The sequence below is a fragment of the Vanellus vanellus genome, assembly GCF_965231255.1.
Source record: "Vanellus vanellus genome assembly, chromosome: 2".
Classification (NCBI taxonomy): Eukaryota; Metazoa; Chordata; class Aves; order Charadriiformes; family Charadriidae; genus Vanellus; species Vanellus vanellus.
The window spans coordinates 66,144,235-66,165,299 of NC_138906.1; the positions used below are offsets into that span (position 1 = coordinate 66,144,235).

Here is a 21,065-nt window from a genome sequence, read left to right on the forward strand (position 1 = left end):
TGGTGCAGCACCTTGCAGCCAGGCATAATTGTATTTGTCTGCTCTGAGCCCCACCAGCCACTTTCACACCCTGGATTCTTACCAAGTGTCTTTCACTGTGTTTGAGGTCTCTGCCTGGTGGCAGAGACCACGTGACACAAGTCAGCAGCAGTGACGAACAACTTGGCTCTCGTGCCTCTTAATGAGGAGGTGGTATCTGAGCATATCACTGCTTACTGTTTTGCCTTTGAATATTCATTTAAGTTATTCAGTACTTCTTTAGAGAGGTACACGCTCCATAGGCTGTAATAACCATGTGGAATCTGCCAAGCCAAACTAGCGCTGCCAGCAACAGGCATACCAGTCTGCATGTCAGCTCTTCAAATCTGTTTTGTTGCCTAGGGAAGGAAAATATTTTGTGGCTCTTTCATTATATATGAACTGTGAAAAGTTAGATGATGAAACATAGTGTTGATTTTGAAAAGCTGGCCATCAATGCAGCTATTCAGAGTCCATTAACCGACAACCTCCATCTGGCCTGGCTTGATTGTTGCTCAGGAAAAATGACGTGGTCTCCAGACAAGCACGCAGGCAAGGCGGATCTATTGTGTGAGCAGCACTCACTCTGTGAATGAAGCTGCCTCATCTGCAAGATACTTTTCTCATTGATATTTGCCTGTTTAAAGACCTCAGGCTGGGACAAAAATGTCAGGCACTCCCTTTGGCTGACCTTTCGGTCAGCGTTTAAGAAGGTACAAGATTTCTCTAGCACAGCTGATCCTTTCTTTCCATTGGTCTGTCAAATGAGAGACACGATTTTCTTTCCATACCATGGGATTTATGCTGGATAGTTACTTTGTTGCTTTAGTTCCAGATATTTTCTAGCCATAAGTTTGTAGGGATTTTTGTTATCTCTCCAGGTGTTACCCAGAGTTAAGGAGTTAGTCAAGGACTGGGTTAGGTGCTTCTGCATTTTTGCATTGTAGCATTTTTGCTTTGAATTGTCTACTTCATCTTTGGGAACACCATACTCTAGAAAAGCTGCGTGTATTTAGCAAGTCTTGGCTCCTCGTTTAGCAAGTACTTAAACATAGGCTTAATATTAAAATCATCGCTTATTTCAGTGTTATTAATTGTTCACAGGCACAGAACATCTCTCATACAAGTGGAGACTGAGAGAGGTAGGATTGTTCAGCTTCAAGAAGAAAGGGCTCAGAGGAACTTTAGCAGTGTTTATAAATATCTGGTAGGGGGTGCAGAGAAGACAGAGAGGGTCTTCTCAGTGCTGCCAAGTGACAGAAAAGACAACAGGCAGAAACTGAAACATGGCAAATTTTGCCTGAACAAAAGAAAACACTTTTCTACTGTGGGGATGGTTGAACATTGGAGCAAGTCACTGAGAGAGGTCTTCTTCATTGGAGGTATTTGAAGCCTGACTGGACACAGCCATGGGCAACTTGTTGTAGCTGCCCTTGCTTTGAGCAGGAGGGTTGAATTTGACAGTCCATGGAGGTCCCTTCCCACCTCAACTGTTCTGTGATTTTGTGGTTGCCATTGTGGCTTGTCATCAGGCCAACAGGAGAAGAACCCAAGCTCCCCTGTGCCGGGTTTTCTTTTGTCAGGAGCGACGCTGTGTTCCTAGGAGAATCTTTTTGGTCTGATTGCAGCCAAAGATGTATTAAGCTGCCTAGAGTCCAGCAGTAGCAGCTTCTCCTTCCTCTGTTTGTTTGAGGCCTCTCCTCAGAATCAGGTGGTGATTTTCAACTGCAGGTTAGCAACATCAATAAAGTCGTGTGAACCACAGCTGTGGACTGCTGCAAAATCCTGAACCAAAGTTTTCTACCAAACAAGTAAACAGTAGAAATAAAGAAGCCTCTCTCTCCTGAGACACACACCAGTGTAGACACTCACAGACTTCTCAATCTAGCACCAAAGCAACCACCTAGCACTCTTGAAACTTTCATGTCAAAGAGAGTAAACACTGACTTCTGGCTTTAGTATGGGAGCCAGGAGCAGATATATATGCAATATTGCTTTATTTGGAAAGCCACTAATGCACCACCAATAACAAAAAATTTATAAATCTTGCAACTGTAGATGGTTCAACAAAAGGCTACAAATATTGCTTGAACCTGAAGAATAAAATAGTCATCACTTGAAATGATGCCAGGTTGTCCCAGGTAACTTGCTGAAAACTGTGACAGCCCATGGATCCCAGCCACAGAACTCATCTCCTTTACAAGACACCACAGATCTCAACATATCTGCTGTAGCACTGACATTTTACTACACCCATTCCCATGGCTTTGTTTTCTCTCACTTGCTTTCCTTAGCTATTCCTTGGAGCCAGAGAGCAATTAACTGAAATTAACTACAAGTGTTGATTAGAATTTGTTTTCCAGTAAGTTTGAGCAGAGCCCACCAGGTAAGATGGACCTGAAGAACATACTACCAAAAAAAGTCAGAAGTAATTACCACACTAGGCAAACATTTCTGCATTTTTATTCTTACAGTCTGAAGTTGATGCTTTGTTGGCCAGGTATTTATGAGAATGACTCGTCTTTCACCATAGTAGATTTTAAAGTACAAATGAGTGCAGTGCAGCAATACGCTATCAGCAGTGATTGAATGCAAGAAAAACGTGCATGCAACTCATTATTCCTAGTTGATTTTCTTCTGGTTTGATAGGGCACATTCTGTAGAGCTTTTAAATCTTTAAAACTAAACCTTTTCATCTCCACTTATCCTCTTGCAGAGCTAGATATAGGACAAAATAGCAAAGTGTTGGGCAATATACTAATTTCTTTCTCTCGCCTGAGCTTTTATTCTACATTTCTTGGCTTTCATAACAAATAAGTAATACATTGGACAGAAAGTAAGATTTTGGTGAGATATGCATCTTGATTTTCTAATTTCCCTGGCTTGATACCATTTTTGTCAGTGGCTTTTCTGATTCACATGAGTAAGGAGACTGCTGCCCTCCTTGAGTTACATTTTGGAGAGGTTTAGTAAACTTCTTGTTGGCCTGTCTGCAGCACAGCGGTGTTATGCAGCAATTCTGCTGGAGAAACAATTCTGTTTTGGAAAGCCACAAAACACATAAACATTTTCACGCAAGGTCTTAGAGGAGTCAGAGAAATCAAAAAGGAAGCAGAGGAACTATGTGCCCTCATTTCCCCTTCAAAATTAGCATCTTATAGGACCATGTCTTCAGGAAAATAACCAGATTGGAGGGATAACTGAGGCATTTCTTTACTTTCAGTCTGCAACTTAGATCTGAACAATACACTTATAGGGTCCCAGAGCATTTGGGAAGGCTTGAATTGACAGTCACGGAAAGCAATGAAAGCTCTTGTGGTTTTTAAAACTGGCATTGACTAATCACATTGATTCAAACACGAGTGGTGTAGCACATGCTCACAGGGTCAGCAATCGCTTAAATTCAGCTGCACAGCTGATTCTGCCAATGTTAAATAACAATTACTCCCAGCTGCATATTCCTAACCAGGATTAACAGCTGAATGCAGGACCGCAACAAGTGGCTGCTATTAGAGGTAGGGGACCAGGTCTGAAGACCTCAGAAGTTCCTTTCCCATCTACAGTTATATATATAATACATAAAAACTAAATCAAGGGATTCTGATGATCGTTCACATTGCACAGATAGACTGTAACGTCCATTTATTGTCTTTTACAGCTTTAAAAGTCTTGAGGTTACCATTACACTGGTAGCATAGCAGAGAAAACTTCCCACCATGCTTCCCTGGGAAGCCAGCAGAGGCTGAGGCAGAGCACCAATGAGGGGAAGACCAGGGATGAGGATGGGGATGGGGATAGGGACGCAGCTGTTCCTGCCCACTTGCTCTGGTGTCATTCTCCAGATATCCCCTGGGCTGCTTCTTCCTTCCAGTCCGTCCCGCCTGGTCATTTTTAGGAATTCCTTCTCCTCTAAATCTGGTTGCTTCTGCTTCATTTTCCTCGTCAACAGGTTCAGAATGGCTGTTCCATCCCTGGACACCCTGAGTAAGCGCTAGGCCATCTCTCTTCTTGAACAAAGCCTGGTTCTGTGACATTAGCTGTGGCAAGCAAAAGAGGTCAACTGCCCTCGCTTGCTTAACAAGGGAGTAAAAGTATTAGGGATGACAGTGAGAATGGTTTTGGTTGGTTTTAGATGAAATCTAATTTATAAACTACAAACCTAGCTTATAGATGTCCAAACTAAACAAGAAGCAGAGGTAATCAACTTTGTTCTCTTTGTTCTTTCAAAAGCCTAATACGTAGGTTGTTTGGGTGTTGTTTTTTTTTCCTTTTTTTAACCTTTAGGTAGAGTCAGGACAGTCCCATATTTTGTACAGCAGAAACTAAAGATGGAGACATTAGTTTAGAAAGTACCAATAAACAGATCTCTGTCATTCATTCAAAAAGTTAAAAGCCTTGTTGCCAAGTTGCAAGAAATTCATGGCTAGCTTCGATTGACAGCAATACTGCACATGAATAGTTTCTGATATGATAAATACCTTTACTTGCTGGAAAACAAACTAAAGCATCTATTTCAAAGTGTGTCTGTCCCATGGAATTTAGGAAGAACTCTTGGAAAGCCCGAGCAAGGCACACTGAAATTTGTGGGATTGTTCACCTACTTCAAGTTAGGCAAGTACTAATGTGAGCTGCACCTTCAACATGTATCCTAATAAAAGCGATGCATGCATTTATAAGATCCTGAGCCTTATTCAATACAAGCTCTAAACGACTTATAGGAATATCCTAAGGACATTCATAGCCCATATCCTCTCCATATTCTTACAGGCAACCAATCTTCAGAATATGCTTCAAGGGAATTATTAAATAATCTACAGTGAATTTCAGTGTTTGCTGACCTGAACTCCTCTCTTCAATCTAAAAACCCTTGACTATTTTTTATATTCTGGGGCTTATACTCACTGTCTTTTAAATCTTTTTGAAAAACTAGAGCAACATACTGTAGTGCAATCTCCCCTGCATTGCCTTTCTTTATTTCCCCTTTTTACTGCCTTGTTAGATAATAGTAACTTCTTCAGCCCTTCTAACTTTATACACGCATGGTATTATTTTTACTTGCTTTGAGCCAGAAAGGTTTATCTTCTTTTCACATGACTCCCCATCCATTTCCAAATCTCAAACGGTTACTGAAGCATTCTTCCCTTGTAGGAAAATAACAGAAGATTGGGGAGGGGGATTGTAAACATGCTCAAGTGACTTGCAGCTGGGGTGTTGAAAAACACAGGTATCATATCAATCATTGTTTGGCCTTGCGTGTTGGACAAGTGGAACATTTGTGTTTAGATAACATAGGCCTGTGATAGACTCGGAGACACCTTGTTGAACATGCTTGAGATTCCTGCCCTGCTGCGGGAAAGATCAAAGCACAGTGGTAAATTACGCCTGTATGAATCCCCTGATATACAGGCAAAAACAGCAGGGTCAGCAATCCTCTAGCATGGACTGAGCTCAGTGGTGCCTGCGTTCCCACTTGTGTGCCTCTGCCCAGGTGCTGCTTCAGGGATCCCCTGGCTGGTGAGGTAACGAAAATAAATTTACTCTTTGCATTTCATCCATGGTTTTGTGGTTGTTCCTGCATCCTGCCTGCACCGGCTCACACATCCCTGCTGCTTTTTCTCCACCTCTGAGTTTTTAATACATCTTTTCAGTCACGGTCAATGCTTTGCCCAATTTTACCCAACAGATGAGCAGTTCTCCATTCTTTTCTGGTTGTAGTTCCCCTTGCACAGCTGTAAATTTCTGAATATTAAAATAAATACATTTGTTTTCCTTCAGGGTTGAACTTTATTGGCCATAATTTCAACAAGCTTCACCTTCTTGTGGAAAGAGTTCCCTCATTAGACTAGATCCTCTAGAGAATACCCTGTCCTGGTCTTTGTGCACTGAAGGCTACTCTTTGAAGGCCACTGTCATTACTTTGCTTTCCTCTTCCTTCCTGACCTTAGAAAAACAGATACCATAACTTTGTGAGTATTTTTATCCAGATCGCTAAAAAAAAAAAAAAAAAGACATTTTATTTCAACACAGAAATCATAATTTTATTGGAAATAATCAATAGAACTGCAAGAATTTTTAACTCAGTGCTGCACTATGTATATTTTGTTATTACCAAAATGCTTTCTGGTTGGAAGCCCTACAACTGCAGCAGCTTGAAAGCTGCTTAACAGAATGTCACAAATAGCATTTTTGGTTTTCTTACATACCTTGTGCTAGCAAACCTCCCCAAGTGTGGCAAACCTACTAGTCTGAAAGAGTAAGTAGTAAACAGGCTGTAGAAAAATAACCTTTCAGTATCTATGGCAGGTTTTTTTTTTTGCTATTGACAGCCTCCATTTTAAAGGGAGTGGATTTTTCACTTCATTTCCGTTTATCCGTAGACTGACTTAGAGTTTTGTCATCATCTGCCTCCAATTCATTTACTTCTTCCTGTAATTCATCCTCCAGCTCATAGTCTGAGAATGATTCAGTATTATCATCCCAATAATCAGCTTCGTATCTGTCCAGTAAGTATTTCTGTGGTGTAATGTCATCATCAGGAGGATTCCTTGGTTTTTTCTTTTTCATTTTCTTTTGAATCTTAGAAAGCTGCTGCTTCTGCTCTTCTGTCCAGGCAATGCTTTCTATATCTCTTGACACTTTCAGTCTTTTGTAGTCCATTATCTGCTTATTCAGCAGTTCATGATCAATACCAAAAAGATTAGACTGCATGGGTGAATCTGAAGATTGAGTTGCTGAAGAGGACAGGTTACTGTGGAAAGGAAAACAAATGTTGTAAGTTTTTTCCCTGTGTATATTTGAAGGGGCAATACTAATTGTGACAACTTGAGTAACACAAATAAACTGGAGTTTTCAGTTTGACTTTAACGCACTGTGTTCAGCATTGTGCTCCCTATGGTAAGAAAGCAGAGATACCACCGTACCATGTGTCCAAGTACAGGCTGTGTATAAGCCTGTCAGCGTGACAACAGACTTAATGGGAGGAAGCCAATAAAGCAACTACATTCCAGATAAAACTGCTTGTTCTGGGAAAAGGTGTGCATAGGTAACAGAGTGAGCACTGGACCTGGGAGCCCCAAGGAAGTTAGATTTCTCCAAGCTCTTCCAAGAAGAGAGAAGAAGCAGCCTGTGCCCAGAACACATCAGACAAACGTATGAAAGACAGCATATGGCATCTTAACCCGGACTGAAGTATTTCCACACGACAGAAACAGAGGAAGATGTTAGGTGCCCTCTGGGAAATTCCGTCACAACAATGATTTCGCCCAGTAAGCTATTTCTTATTTGCACCTGATGAACGGTCCTGTGAGACGTTAAGGCACAAAAGGAATTTCCACCAACAGACTGCAGCACACAAGTGCAAGGCTGTTGGCTTTGAGAGCATCCAGTCTACAGAATCATTATTCCAATAGATTGTTCAGCCCTATCCCTCAATACCAAAAAAATCCCTCACAGAAGAATGTTAAATTAACTTACTTTTACTTTTTGTTAACTTAGGGATGTTTGTCAATAAGCTTGTAACTCCCGTATAACAAACCAAACTTATACCAGAAAAAAAATGGCCAAGTAAACTTAGAGCTTTTTTCCTCATGAGAAAATTACCAGCAAGAAAAAAATATTACTGCTGCAAAGCATTTTTTAAAATTTAGTTATCAAAAACACATTGAGTCTTGGATTCTTAGAAATTCTAAAAATACTTCCCTCATAAATGTAACGATACTAATACCAGAACAAGTATTGGTTACTTGCATACCCAATCTGATGACTATGTCACTCAGAGTATAGACATCAAACACAGCCGATTTCTAAGACTGTGTTCTGCTATCACCTTATGGGTTAGCGGCCTCTGAAAGTGTATACACTGTACTGTTGTTACAAGTGACAATTCAGTCATTCTCCAGAGCTTAACAGAGGTCCACCTATATATAAAAAATAGACTTTCTCTTTCCGTATTTGCAAACCTGTGGTCTGCAGCAAGGTACCTGTGTACAAGAACCAATGACAAAATAGCCTATGAAGATGTGTCAGCACTAAAATATGAAAGTAAACCAGAGCATATATAATAAGACATATTTTCCCTTAATTTTAATAAATGGGTGTAAATTTGGTAAAGAAAGCTTAAGCCACAAAATAAAACGCCATACATTTAATTTCTGGGACAATTACATATTACTTTTGTCTTAGCCTATTCTGTAGCCTCTTCTGTTAATAAAAAGGCCCAACTGATGTCTTTAAAAGCTGAGATGACCTTTCGGTAACATCTCCTAAAAAGTCTCTCTTCTGCTTTTATTTCCTCATAACACCATTTTCTCAACTGAGATAACAACAACGTACGCGTCTAATTAAAATATACTTTCTGTCATGCCAAATAAAACCCAATTTAAGTTGGCCACCAGAGATGAAAAGGCACACTTGTACAATTCTGATTCAGAAAACGCACCTTGAATCATTTTGAGATGTTTCTTCTTCTTCTGGAGGTCCAAAATCAGCAATTGACAGTAATTCCTCAATCTGTAAAAACATGAAGACAAAGGTCCTGTATTAAGTTTACTTTATTCACCTACACGAGAAACTGACACGTATCTAACAGCAGATATTTTATTTTCTACATGTTTATAATATTTAGCAAAAACATTTCAAAATAGCCTTTTCCTCTATTTACATAAAAATGTTTATACTTCTTGCCTGGGAAGCTTGTATCAAATAGCATTACTGATCCAGGGATTCCTACAAAGTTTTTTTGCCTTATGTACATTCTGAACAGTTGGCTGGGGATTGTGTGACGTACATAATTTATTTGGTCTTACTTCAGTCTTGCAATCCTTTTTTGTAACATTCTTACACTGAGATTTTTTTCACTTTTTCCTCCTTTCTGCAATTTTGTATTTCTATTACATGTAAATATTGAGTTTCTAACTCACTTTTAACATAGCACCTAAACAGTAAATGCTACAAATCTAGTATATTCAGTGCTTAGAGAGTGTACCTAATTGTGAAAATTTTATTTCATTTGAAATTTTTATTCCTACTTTTCTTTACATTACTTCCCTTCTAATTCAGCATATTATTCTAGGAGCTGAAGTGGATGGTCCTTCCCTATCTCTGATACTTAAAAATCAGTTTCAGCTAAGTTATTTCAAGCCCTTTTATTCGAATCTATGGATTACATAAATCTGATGATCTGCAAAGTGTGAAAAGATGATTGTCCTGGTTTGAAGTAAAACAGGACCAATTTTGTTCAGTATTTTTGCTTCTTAGGTAAGCATCTTCTAACTACTGCAATTAACAGCACATTGTGCAGAAACTCCTCCCTCTCAGAGTCAGAAGACCTATGTTTATAGATGATGCCAAGGAATGGTATGCAGAGAGGCTCTTGCTCACACTTAGTGCTCTAACACCCAAGGCAGCTAACTTGGTTATTTGCCCCCCTGGAGGGTGGGAAGAGGAAAAGCGTAAAGGGGTCACACCCGTGGGGAGGAGTGGACAGGACAGGTGACCCAAAACTGACCAACAGGGGATTCCATCCCATCTGCATCACGCTCAGTATAAAAGCTGAGGGATCAAAGGGCCAGCCCTCTTTCTTCAATGGCCGGCGTCTGAGGAAGACTGCCTGTTTGTCTGCCTGTGATCCTGATCCAGAATCCAGTTCCTGTCCATCACTGAGTCCAGTCTGGGACTTCCCCAGTGCCAGCCAGTGATGTGATTGTCATCCTGGGAGCTTGATACAGTTTTGTATATATTTCATTATTAATATTTCATTAAAGTAGTTTAGTTCCTTCTAAACTCATAAGTCTCTTTTTCTCTCCTCTGCCTCTATCTTTCAAGGGGGGGGGAGGGGGCACATCTCTTGGTCCAATCTGGGGTGCCCCACGTCGCCAGTGGCCGGTTCGGCCTAAACCATGACATATTTATTGAGCCCTGCTCATGGTGCACGTTGGGGCATGTTAACAATTCACAGATGGAAAAAGGTTGGGGTAAAAAAAACATTGAAAATCACTGATTAGATTAAATGGAAGTTTAAAACCACATAACATTTAAAATGTGGAAGACGGCTCCTCAGACCTCATTTCAATAATCATGTATACCAGGCAACAGACAACTCCCTACCCTATATTATTCCTTAAAATTGTAATTTCATTTTTTAGGATTTCTTTATTGGCCTAATGATCCGGCCTACAAGCTTCTCTGAAAGCACAGCTTCGGAAATTTTAATAGTAGCATCCAAAAAAATTCATGAGGCAATAGCTACAAGGATTTTTTTACATTGTATGTAAGCATCAGTCTTACTCAAGATTTTTTGCTAAAATACTTTGGAACATGAAGAGGAAAGTGTATAGACAAGGACTGATATCTAATGCAGATTGGTAGAACAACTGAATGATCAGCTCTCTCCAAATCCCTAAGCATTGTGGTATGCTAAGTCACCATGTTTGCACATCATTATATTTGTACATTGAGTCGAAGATTACAATTACCTCTTTTACAGCTGCAGCTTCTTTGTCTTTTAGAAAGACTATTGGGGGTACATTTCCTAGAATCTGCTGACTCATCAGAAGGTACCTGGAAAAAATACAGCATTCACCAGTATAAGTAACAGTACAGCACCTCCAGGACAGATAAAATATGTTAAATTAATTCTAGCAGTACTGCAAATTTAAGGATACGGTTTGCAAAACTTACAGTCTGATGGGTATCCATTCAAGTTAGTGCTAAGCAATACATCACCGAAGAATCCCAACTCTGAATGTAACATACTAGCTCCAGATCCCACTGAGTATTGATGATATTTCAATTGTCTCCTATATGCACAGGCCAGTGCAGGTCTTTCCCCATTTCATTTGGCTTCCTTATCCCCACTGTCGGGGTGAGAGCAGTTGAGGATAGAGCCTTCACAGCAGGGCAAGACTACTAGTCCTATGTGCTAGCTGCAGGAAGGACTGACAAGGCTCCCCTTGTCTTCTTCCCAGCCAGCAACATTCCTTCTCAAAGAGTGGAAGCTGTTGGAAGTAGAAGAGAGCATTGTGCTGGAGCGGGAATTACAGCACAGCCTAGGGAAACAGGGGGAAAGGAAATGGCTTTACAAGTATGCTTCAATGCCACCTTTCACACAGGGTGAAGTCCTGATCCTGCAACAGACTGGCTGGGTAGCAGAGGGTAAGCCAAGGAAAGAGGCAGAGACAGAAATTTCTATGATATCCTCAAAACTCACTGGACCCTCTGTCAAAAAAGGGTAAAAGCATCACAATACATGGTAGCATCCTGACGTTTATTTTTTGGTATCAGTATTGCGAAGAATTTTCTGTAATACCAGTCATCCCTTCTGCAGGTCCAAATTGTCCCTAGCGATCAGAATTGCCCAGTGAATCTGTAAGGAGATATTTGTTGTAATTGCCAGTCCTCTTGTGCAGCATCATATTCTGGCCTACTGTCGCACACAGCATGTCCAGCCCACTATCACTAGTGCAATGCAGTGAAACTGCACCCAGGTTCCTCTTTCTTTCTTCTCAGCCCAGTCTGAAAGCACAGAAGCCAAATAAGCCAGCTATGCTTCAGCAGGACAATACACAGCTGGTGTGGCACAGCCATCCTTCCCTGAGGCTCATCACAGGAGATGCACTAACTCCAAATATCTAAAAACCTAAATCAGATATAGACTGTTAGAAATACTTAAGAAATGGTACTAGTACATGGCTATGAAATTTATGAAGTGGTCTAACTGTTTATCCCTTAGCAGTACCTTATACGTGGAGCACTCTTCTGCAGTACACTTTCAACATAACTTTCTTTCTCCGTAGTAGCAGCAGGATTCCAGTACACACGACATGCGGAAAAGTTTGATGCCAGGGACACCTGCAAAAAGACAAATGTTTCTTTAAAATTATATATGCACACACACTTCATGACTTCACAGACTACAACAAAGTCTCTAATTCATGAATAAGCATACAGTGACCCAAACTGGATATGTACATCCTTAGGAGAATCTCTTCTCCCATCCCTCTTAAAAACCATAAATTACACAGTGCCATTATAGAGGTAGAGTTTAACACCAAATAAAATTTACATTCAGTACCTGAAAGGACTTTTTTTTTATTTAGGCAAGTCACTGCCTAATCTCCCTTTCAACTGAAATTAAACTGAGAAGTCTGTCAACACCTGTCTGTTACTGACAGTGCTACATTTAGTCAATGCAACAGTGCTACCATCACAAATAGTCCAGAATGACAATTTATGGCATGCTGTTTCAGAACACAGTTGAAAGTGTAAGTTTCCACTAAAGAAGGATCTGTGACACTGCCTGGTTTGTGGTCACCCAGAGTTTGGTTTTTATATTGACAGAAAAGAGGATGCCCAGCATGCCACTGTAAAGTAAGAGTCTCTCCAGTTCTAAAGCCTGCTAGGGACCTGCAGCGCCTGAACCTCTAGCCCACTAACAGATAACATTCATAGCTGTCATTCATGCAATTGAAAATGCATGGTGTGCAGGGGCCAAAGCACATGTGAGATAGACTGACAATCTTCCTGAAGAATAAACTTCTGAAACACAAACTGGATTCTGAAAGACTGATGAAACTGTCATTCATTGCATCTATCAGCATCTTACAGAACAGGTTCTCACTATGAGAGTACACTCAGCAAACTTCTGATAACCTATCTGGCTCAATCAAAGGAAGGAGACAAGGAAGAGGGAGGAGAAAGCATAAACTACCCATCGGAAGGCACAGTTCAGGGGTTATCTAGTCCAGAAAACAACTCTTCAAACAAACAGGTGTCTACATACATCAGCAGAAAAAGACAACTCCACCAGAATATTCCCACGAGTGAAAATTGCATCACAGTCTGCTGTTGACAGTGCTACTCCTTCCTAAGGCAGAATGGACTGCCCCCAAAAAATCAAAGTAGATACTGATTTTTTTCCACCACCAAATAACTACTCCTTCAGGAAATCCACCACTCGTTAAAAAAACCCACCGTGATCATTAACCAGCTGCTTCTACTGCAGGATCAACCCTCCCCAATTCCCACACTGAGTCTAATGTAAGCACATAAACAACCCTATCTAACACAAGCCATTTCTTCATCATCACATGAGTAATGTTACTGAGTGGACAGAAGTTTGATGTATCAGGCCTGAAGCATGATTCCTATCTGTATTACTATTATGTGATTTTAACTTCCGATACTAAAAAAAACCCAAATTCTGATGGGTTGTAGAAAGCCTACTAGAAGATTTCTTTTGATAACAGAATTAACAATATCAGACCAGAACCAGCTCAAGAGTAAATCAGGACTGAGTCTCAGTCACATCCCAGTGCAGCACAACAACTAAGCACTACGCAGTTATAATAAAATCTGTACTATATTTGGAAGAAGGCCGTTTCTTTCTCTCCCATGTTGTAAGTTGTTTCATTTACATCAATGCCTTCCCAAAGTGCTGTGGCTTGCCTGCACCAGCCAGCATTTTTATGTGCAGACATGCCATCCAAGTTAGACAAGCAATCCTCAAAGTCCTAGAGAGAGAAAAATACTATATGAAGGATACTGCACATATAGAGACAAAAGGTTAATCTTGCCTGTGTAATTTTAATCACCTGCCTGAAGACAGAATTAATTCAGCTGGCAAAAACATCTGTTTCAATTATAAATAACAAACCCCTTGTCATAGATGCATCTATGAGGTGCAATTTTTTTCCATGCTTCTAACTAACAAAGCTAAGTCCATCAAGCTTTTATGCCAAATATTGGTATAATTTAATCTTAACAAAACAGCAAAAGTAGAAGAAAAAAACCTACAGATAACAAACAAGAACGTGGAGAATTACTTAGTTCCTGGATCAGAGCTTCAACATCTCTTTCAATCCCACCAATTATGACAACACTAGCTACAATTAGGTACAAATTCCAATTCTTTCTGGAACCTTGCTTGCCAATGCCATTTTCTTAGGCTTGCCTTTTTTTTTTAAACAAAGCTCATGTCCCGCTTAAGTCTTCTGCCTGTGTTAGGATGCTATTGAAGGACACCATGAGGTATCAACTCTCCCACACCTGCAAAAAGAAAAGACTCTTGGAAAGATACACTTATGTTGGTAAGACCAGGCTCCTCCTTCTGAAGGGGCAAGGCAAACAGTATATGTCTGAGTAACAGAAAAAAAAAAATCAAACCAGGAGAATTACCATTTAGTCAGCCTAAGTTGCATTTGTATTATAGTGGCAAAGGTCTGCTAAGCCGGTTACAATAGTGGCAAAAGTTCTCCTAGTGTACAAGGGGAATCCAGAGCATAATCTTGATGTGTTCTGCCACATCAAGCAGCAATGCAGTAAAACTCCTGTACACATTACAACACCCAGGGAAGCTCCTTTGGCGTGCCATGCCGACCTCAAAGCATAGTCAGAGCGGGTCAACACAAGCTGTAGCTTCGGCACTTGCCTTGCAGATTTCCAGCTTGAGATCATAAAGTTCTTGATTAACTTCACAGGTAGTCATCATCTCTGCCACAGCTTTATGAATAAGACCATTCAAGACTCTGCAGCGTATGTTATCTTCTTTCCTAGTTTTTGTCTGGTCATCAGTCATTAAAGAAGCCAACTTGTTTGGTTTATACATCTTAAAAAAAAAAACAAAACAAACACATTAATCAGTAGTTACAAACTTGTTTTAGGCAAATTTTGTGCAGTGTGCTCTTAGAATGCCATTATTGCAGCTGTGATGGTTTTACATAGGTATCACGTATTTCAATAAAGAATAATTCCGTTCACAAAATGTTTGACCTTCCTGTATTACAGTCAAGGATTCTTAGTTTCTTTATTATTTTGTAGAAAGTTATACAGCTCAATAAGTCCATTTTCTAAAATACAGCATCTATTAACTGAAAAGCATTGCTTGTTTGAAAAAGAAACACAAAAACTTGTTTTCCATAAAAGTAAAACTAAGCTAGTATACAGAAGTCTTAATCTGGATCAGTTCTCTGCTATGGGTTCAAGAGGGTGCAAGAGAGCGTTGGTGCCGGTGTGGATGAAAAATCAGCACAGAAGAGGAAACGGCCATGGGGAGCAGAACGGCTTCTCTTGACAGCAATTCGGGCATCTCATAGTGAAACTGGAGCTCTCGTGTTCATTCACAAAATTCTACTATTTCTCCACCAGAAAATGCTTTTCCCGAGGTTAGACACAATGGCAGCAGCTTGTTCCTCCCGGCACAGATAAACACAGCACTTCAAAAGCCCACACTTACCATTTTAGATCCCAGGGTAGGACTGTCATACCAAAACTTCTTTCTTTTGGAAAAAGGAAAGGAAGTCAGCTTTTGTCTTTCTAGCAGCTCAGAGAAACAACAGGTTCCCTGTGTAAACTACAACGCCACCCGCCTGAAGGCACACGACGACACCACCCAGGTTTCCCGGCCCGCAATGCTCTCCCCGCAGCGGCGGCGGGGCGGGGAGCGGCGCGGGGGCGGGGGAAGAACAACCCTACGGTGTCTTTAGCGACCGGTGTGACAGGGCACAACACCGAAGCACCCTTACCAGAGCCCCGCGGGCGCTGCTCGTAGGGCGGCTCGGGGTGGGTGGCTCTCCCCCGCGCTACCGGCAACACGGCAGCGCCCCGAGTCCCACTCTCACACAACGGCGCCCAGCGCCCGCAGCCCACCCCGCCGGGGCCCGACAAGGCCCGACCCGGCCCGACCCGGCACGGCGGTGCGGGCGCAGGCGGGGCACGACAGCGCCGGCGTGGGGCGCGCTCGCCAGACCGCGGGCAGCCCCGGCGAAGCGGCCCGCGGCAGCAGAGCCCCCCCCCGCACCAGCCCAGGCAAGGGCAGGCCCGGCAGCCCGCCCGGCCCCGGCCCCCTCACCCCCGCAGCGAGGCCCCGCACCTACTTGTTTTTGCGGAGCATTTTCTTCAGCAGGTTCCTGGTGCCGCCCAGGGCAGCGGAGCTGCGCAGGGCCCGGCACCACCGCGGCACCACCGCCGCCCGGGCGCCCCACATGCTGCCGCAGCGGCCCGGCCCGGCCCGGCCCGGCGGCCTGGAGTTCCCGGCGGCGGCGGCGCCGGCGGTGCCGGCTCCCCCTCGCGGCGCGGCGGTCTCGGCTGAGGCGGCGCTGAAGGCCGCGTCGACGGACGGCCCTGCCGGCGCCGGGAGGGAAGGAGGGAAGGGAGGAGGCAGGGCTGCACTCGGGCACGGGTGTGAGGCGAGGCCGGGGAGCCTCGGGGCCCGAGCTGGGAGGAGACTCATAGACACGGACAGGCGAGCCCCGTGCGGGCATACCTGCGCACAGGCGCTTTTGTCTGGATCATAGAATCATAGAACGGTTTAGGTTGGAAGGGACCTTGAAGATCATCGAGTTCCAACCCCCCTGTGAAAATGAACCCGGTTGCTGTGTTTCCATAAAAGGGGTCCCCCAGCACAGGCCATGCAAACGGTTCCCCCGAGATGAGCATTTTGCCGCTGGAGCGACGGGAACAGCTGGTCCGAGGTACCGGCCGTGGCATGCTGCAACGGGCAGCGTGGCGGTGGCACTGGGGTACGACTGAAACGTCCCGCAGTTTGGTGTTACATCGATGGGCAATTTGAAGAGGAGGCGAGCGAAATGAATTACACCCATGCAAGACTCTGGACTCTCGAGTTTTCCGTTGAAGTTGGTGGCAAAATACTGCAGTTTTCCACACAGAATCACCTTTGGCTCTTTAAATAAACTAAACCCACACGTTATACTTACATATTTTATCTGTATGGCACATATGGGTTAGTTACATGAAGAGTGATCAAATTGCCGTTTCCTTACACCAGGGTAAACACTAACGGCATTAAAATTAAATGCTAGCCATTTTATGGTAATACTTCATTAGGGATAGGAAGACCAGTAAGACCCGCTTGTATGCTTTCTGTCATGTTTTCCATCATAAGGCGGCGTGTCTTCTTGGTGGCACTTCCAATGTGAGGAGTTATTATAACATTCTTCAGCTTTAACAAAGGGTGATCCCTGGGAAAGGAGAAGAAATACTGAGCTAGTCACTGAGAGAGAATCTGTTGTTTTGTTACCCGAAACAGAGCCAGGGAAATATTTAAAATAAAAATAAAAACATGCGTGATCCAGGCATACTCAGCAGAGTTGAAACTGCTGCCTAGCTTGCAGGTTTTTTATGCAACAAATCCTCCAAATGAGTCAGTGTGAATTTTGTTTGGCTAGGATGGAATGACTGGGGACATTGTTTCAGGAGGACTAGTGCACATACATCATGTACTCCTACTAACAAAATTATGTAACTTCTCACACACTCACAAACTTGTACTTAGTGTGAACCACACATACACTCATTTATATTTAACTTAAATACATGTCCTACCTTGGCAAAGGTTCAGGATATGTCACATCCAGAGCAGCTGCCTTAATAACTTTGTTCTGAAGGGCTTCCACCAAAGCATCCTGATCCACAACCAGACCTGGGTTACAGTAAGAAGGATACACTTATTGTCATATTCCATACTGTTCTGTCACCATCCTTTTGGGCATGATGGTCAGGCAAATGGCAGGGCTAGCAATGTTCACAAAGCAGAAGTAGCAGCAGACAGGGTGGTGAAGTGGGAGGAGAAAGCTTGGGTACATGCAGCAGAGTTGGACAGTCAGGAATTTTTGAAAGCAGTCCGTACACCATAAAACAAAGTACAATGCCAGACTTCAGGGTGGGCGGTGCCACCTTGATGTATGTTAGCAACAACACTGCACTAAATAAATGAAAAGTGTAAATAGGAGATTATACAAATATACATGGTGTCCTAATGCTCCAAGCTCACTAGCATTTTAGAGACCTACTTGCTCATAATTGTGAAAATGCTTAAATGTTGTGCTGAGATATAACCACGGGCACCTAAATAATCTATTAAACAGAGAATTTACTGAAAATTTCAGAGTGACAGACTCTATATTAGGGTTGGGTTCTCCCAGGACTTTTTATGCCAGCAAACCATAATGCAGCTCTGATTATTCTGCACCCTACCTCGGCTGATATTAATGAGAGTAGCTGTGGGTTTCATCAGCTCCAGCTCTCTCTTCCCAATCAGTTTGTGTGTCTCTGCAGTCAGGTTCACAGACAGCAACACAAAATCAGACTGATGGAGCAAATCATCTATCTTCTTACAGTAAATAGCTCCAACAGCACTTTCTTCTTCCTTGTTTCTGGGGGAAAAACCCAAAATTAAACTTCAATAGTAAGCAACAAGAAAAAGTTCATATCACCATTAGAGAAAAGGTTTCATAATTGTTTTCTTCACTCTGTAATGCAAAGCAGCTAGCCAGTTATCTGACTGAAACTCAGTAAAGAAAAATATTAAGCTGTTTCCCACAATACCAAGTGAACTATACACAAATGTGCAGTAATATACCTGTGAGGATGCAAAGTAAGAAATGCGTATCATGTAAATGCACTGAAAAAATAATAAAATAGATGCATTCGTGTCACAGCTTCTGGTCATAACAGAGACAAAATAGGCTTTCCATGGAGCTGCAACCAACTTTACCTCTGATTCCTGTTGTGGTACAAAATCTTCATTTCAAAGGCTTTGGCTCTCTCCGCCACTTTGTAGCCAATGGTGCCCATTCCCACGATCCCCAGGGTTGCCCCAGAAACTTCAGCCCCCAGCCAGTCAGCGGGGAAATATTCTGTGTCGGGGGAGACTGCCATCTGATAGCCTTGGCGGAGGGAAAAGAAGGAAAAATGCCATGTAAAGGATTGCCTGATTCCTGTCATATGGTTGCTTTTTCCCCGCTTACTTTTTATTATACGACAAGGCAGAAGAAGAGGAGGTGTAACATAATGTTACTGTGTTTCTGGACAAGAAGTGAATAATGCTGTACTGTAAACATGACATCTGACATTGCTTTCTTGCTTAGGATAGAAATATACCCAGCCCCTCTTTGGCAAGGTGAGGCCAAAGCAGCAACCTCCCTTCGATGTACATCACACACCTGCCCATCATCTCTGCCTGCAGTACAGATTATTGTGCCATTGAAATGCACCTCAGCAACTCAGCTTCTTACTCATGGTGGTTCATCAGCAGGGCTAATGAAACTGGCAGTGCCATGGATGTCACATACACTGTAAATACTGAATGGTGCAACTGATGAATGAGTTGCAGCATCATCAAGACTTTCAGTAAGGCCAAAATATGATTCCCAGCCATCTTGCAGATACACCAACGCTGGCAGGAAAAAGAAACATAAAGGATGGCGGACAGATTTCTGGACAGCTTGTTCGTAATGACTCAGATACATGTCAGCTTGGCAAAGACAGGTTTCAAGCCTCCTTGAAAATATCTCCTTTTAATCCCCTTTTATTAAAACTTGAAAAGCAAGACTGCAGTGAACAAGTAGAACATGTAAGTGGCTATGGGCTGAGGGAGAAGAGGCCTGAATTTAGAGCTGTCTGAAGAAGGAACACATCTACCCTGCTGATATGCCTGTTTGGAAATGGTATGCACTGCGTGCAAGTTATTGTCAACATGACAGGTTTGCCTGAACTTTTTCCTCATCCCTGTATTTTCCTCTATTACTAGTTTTAAGTTTACCTTTGCATCAGCAGACAGTTTCTAACTGCATGTTTTGAAGAGTCACCTTTCCTATAAAAAGACTAAAACCATTTTGGTTATTACCTTCCACAAGTCTCCTGGAAGAAGCCAGCATCAAAGCCATCCCCAGGTCTGCAGTGTCAGTGGAAACAACAAATGGAGTGTTGGACAGTTTCACACCATAGCTGGAGAGGAGATTCAGGTCTAAGTGATCTATTCCCACTCCAGAGCTTGCAACTATCTTCAAGTTAGGCAAGCTCTGGAGCAGCTCTTCATTAATAACTGGTTTGTGATACCACATATAAATAGCTCTGATCTTTTCACTGAGAAATTTCTTGTTTTCAAGATATTCTTTCATGGTGATGAGATGAAAATATTTCTTCAGAAATTCAATGTGGTCTTCGTATACTCCATGCTTCCCTCCTACACAGTCAATTAGCACATAAGGCAGTTCCTGACCCTCCATGCCCTACAAAAGCAATGAGAAACGAAAAGGACATCAAGTGATCCGTTATATCTTTTTTAAAAAACAGGAACTGATTGGCTCCATTACACGCTGTTTTCCCACTTGATGACAGAGTTGGCTAAAGATATTCCCTTTCACATGCAGAACTTTTCTTCTGTTCTTCCTGTGTTATTCAGGATGTTCAATTTTTAGATAATCTTGTTAAGAAGACAAGAAAACATTGTTTCTGGCATACCAGCTATGCTAACACTCAAACAAAAGAGCTACCAGACATTACTCCTGTTTGATATTTAAAGGCCAAAGTCTTTATAATTTAAGAATGTGGCCATGTGAGTGGAAGGGTATATTTTAGCCCCCCAGTTACTGCCTTTGGTTGCCACCATATTAAGCGATGATCATGAATGAGATTATCTCAGGAAAAGTCTTGTTTAATATAACAGAACTATAATTTGTCACCTATGGGCTTTGGAGTTATCAATTTGCTTTCTGAACGTAAGTTTACACTTTTTTCCCTCGGTCTCCCTCAGTGTCTGGACAACTCTTCACTTTGCCGACTCTGGAAAGAATCAAGGCTGTTTTTCTCGGGTTAAAGGTAAGAGACCAGTACACTGCCTCTCAGCTGCTCAGGAAACACAGCCGTAGCGCCAGAGGTGCAGAAGAGACACATGTGTGTTGGGCCCGACACCAGCTGCCAGTATTTTCTTCCCGGCTAAGCACAGAAGGATCCCCAGCTCCAGGGCTGATGAAACACGGCTCTCGCACCGCCTGCTTGACAGGACCAGCGCCCCTCTGTCCTACCCCAAATTTCCAGCCGCCGGAGCGCGGTGTAATGGCTACTTTCCCAGGCTTAGGGCGGGCTGAGCCCTTTCTGAAGGCGTTTGCAGCTGTCCCGGCGAGCCTGCAGGCGGGACTAGAGATAGGAAGGAGCTGGACCGGCGGCCGCGGGGCTCGGTCCGGTCCTGAAGGACGGCGGGAAAGGGGCGAGATGCCCTCCCGGTTTCCGCTTCCAGCCAGGGCGGGCCGCCG

General features: G+C 42.7%; 2 protein-coding genes across 3 annotated transcripts; both read right to left on the minus strand.

The window, feature by feature from the left end:
* Window positions 1-5,867: 5,867 nt before the first annotated feature.
* Window positions 5,868-16,052, minus strand: RBFA (ribosome binding factor A). Of its 2 annotated transcripts, XM_082479452.1 has the most exons (7): window positions 15,888-16,052; window positions 15,248-15,290; window positions 14,444-14,620; window positions 11,753-11,865; window positions 10,491-10,575; window positions 8,456-8,526; window positions 5,868-6,766 (listed from the first exon to the last, which is right to left on the minus strand). In XM_082479452.1, exons 1-7 carry the CDS (start codon window positions 15,995-15,997, stop codon window positions 6,376-6,378), a joined length of 990 nt encoding a protein of 329 aa, XP_082335578.1. In that variant the 5' UTR covers window positions 15,998-16,052; the 3' UTR covers window positions 5,868-6,375. The 2 variants fall into 2 exon arrangements, with proteins under 2 accessions (XP_082335578.1, XP_082335579.1); XM_082479453.1 differs by lacking the exon at window positions 15,248-15,290 and having other exon boundaries at window positions 5,871-6,766; window positions 15,884-15,904.
* Window positions 16,053-16,723: 671 nt separating this feature from the next.
* On the minus strand, window positions 16,724-20,039 carry LOC309669188 (glyoxylate/hydroxypyruvate reductase B-like; the record flags this gene model as incomplete). The annotated part of the gene is made up of 5 exons (XM_082479788.1): window positions 16,724-16,991; window positions 17,356-17,452; window positions 18,007-18,185; window positions 18,527-18,698; window positions 19,658-20,039. 5 exons carry the CDS (start codon window positions 20,037-20,039, stop codon window positions 16,838-16,840), a joined length of 984 nt encoding a protein of 327 aa, XP_082335914.1. The 3' UTR covers window positions 16,724-16,837.
* Window positions 20,040-21,065: the final 1,026 nt, after the last annotated feature.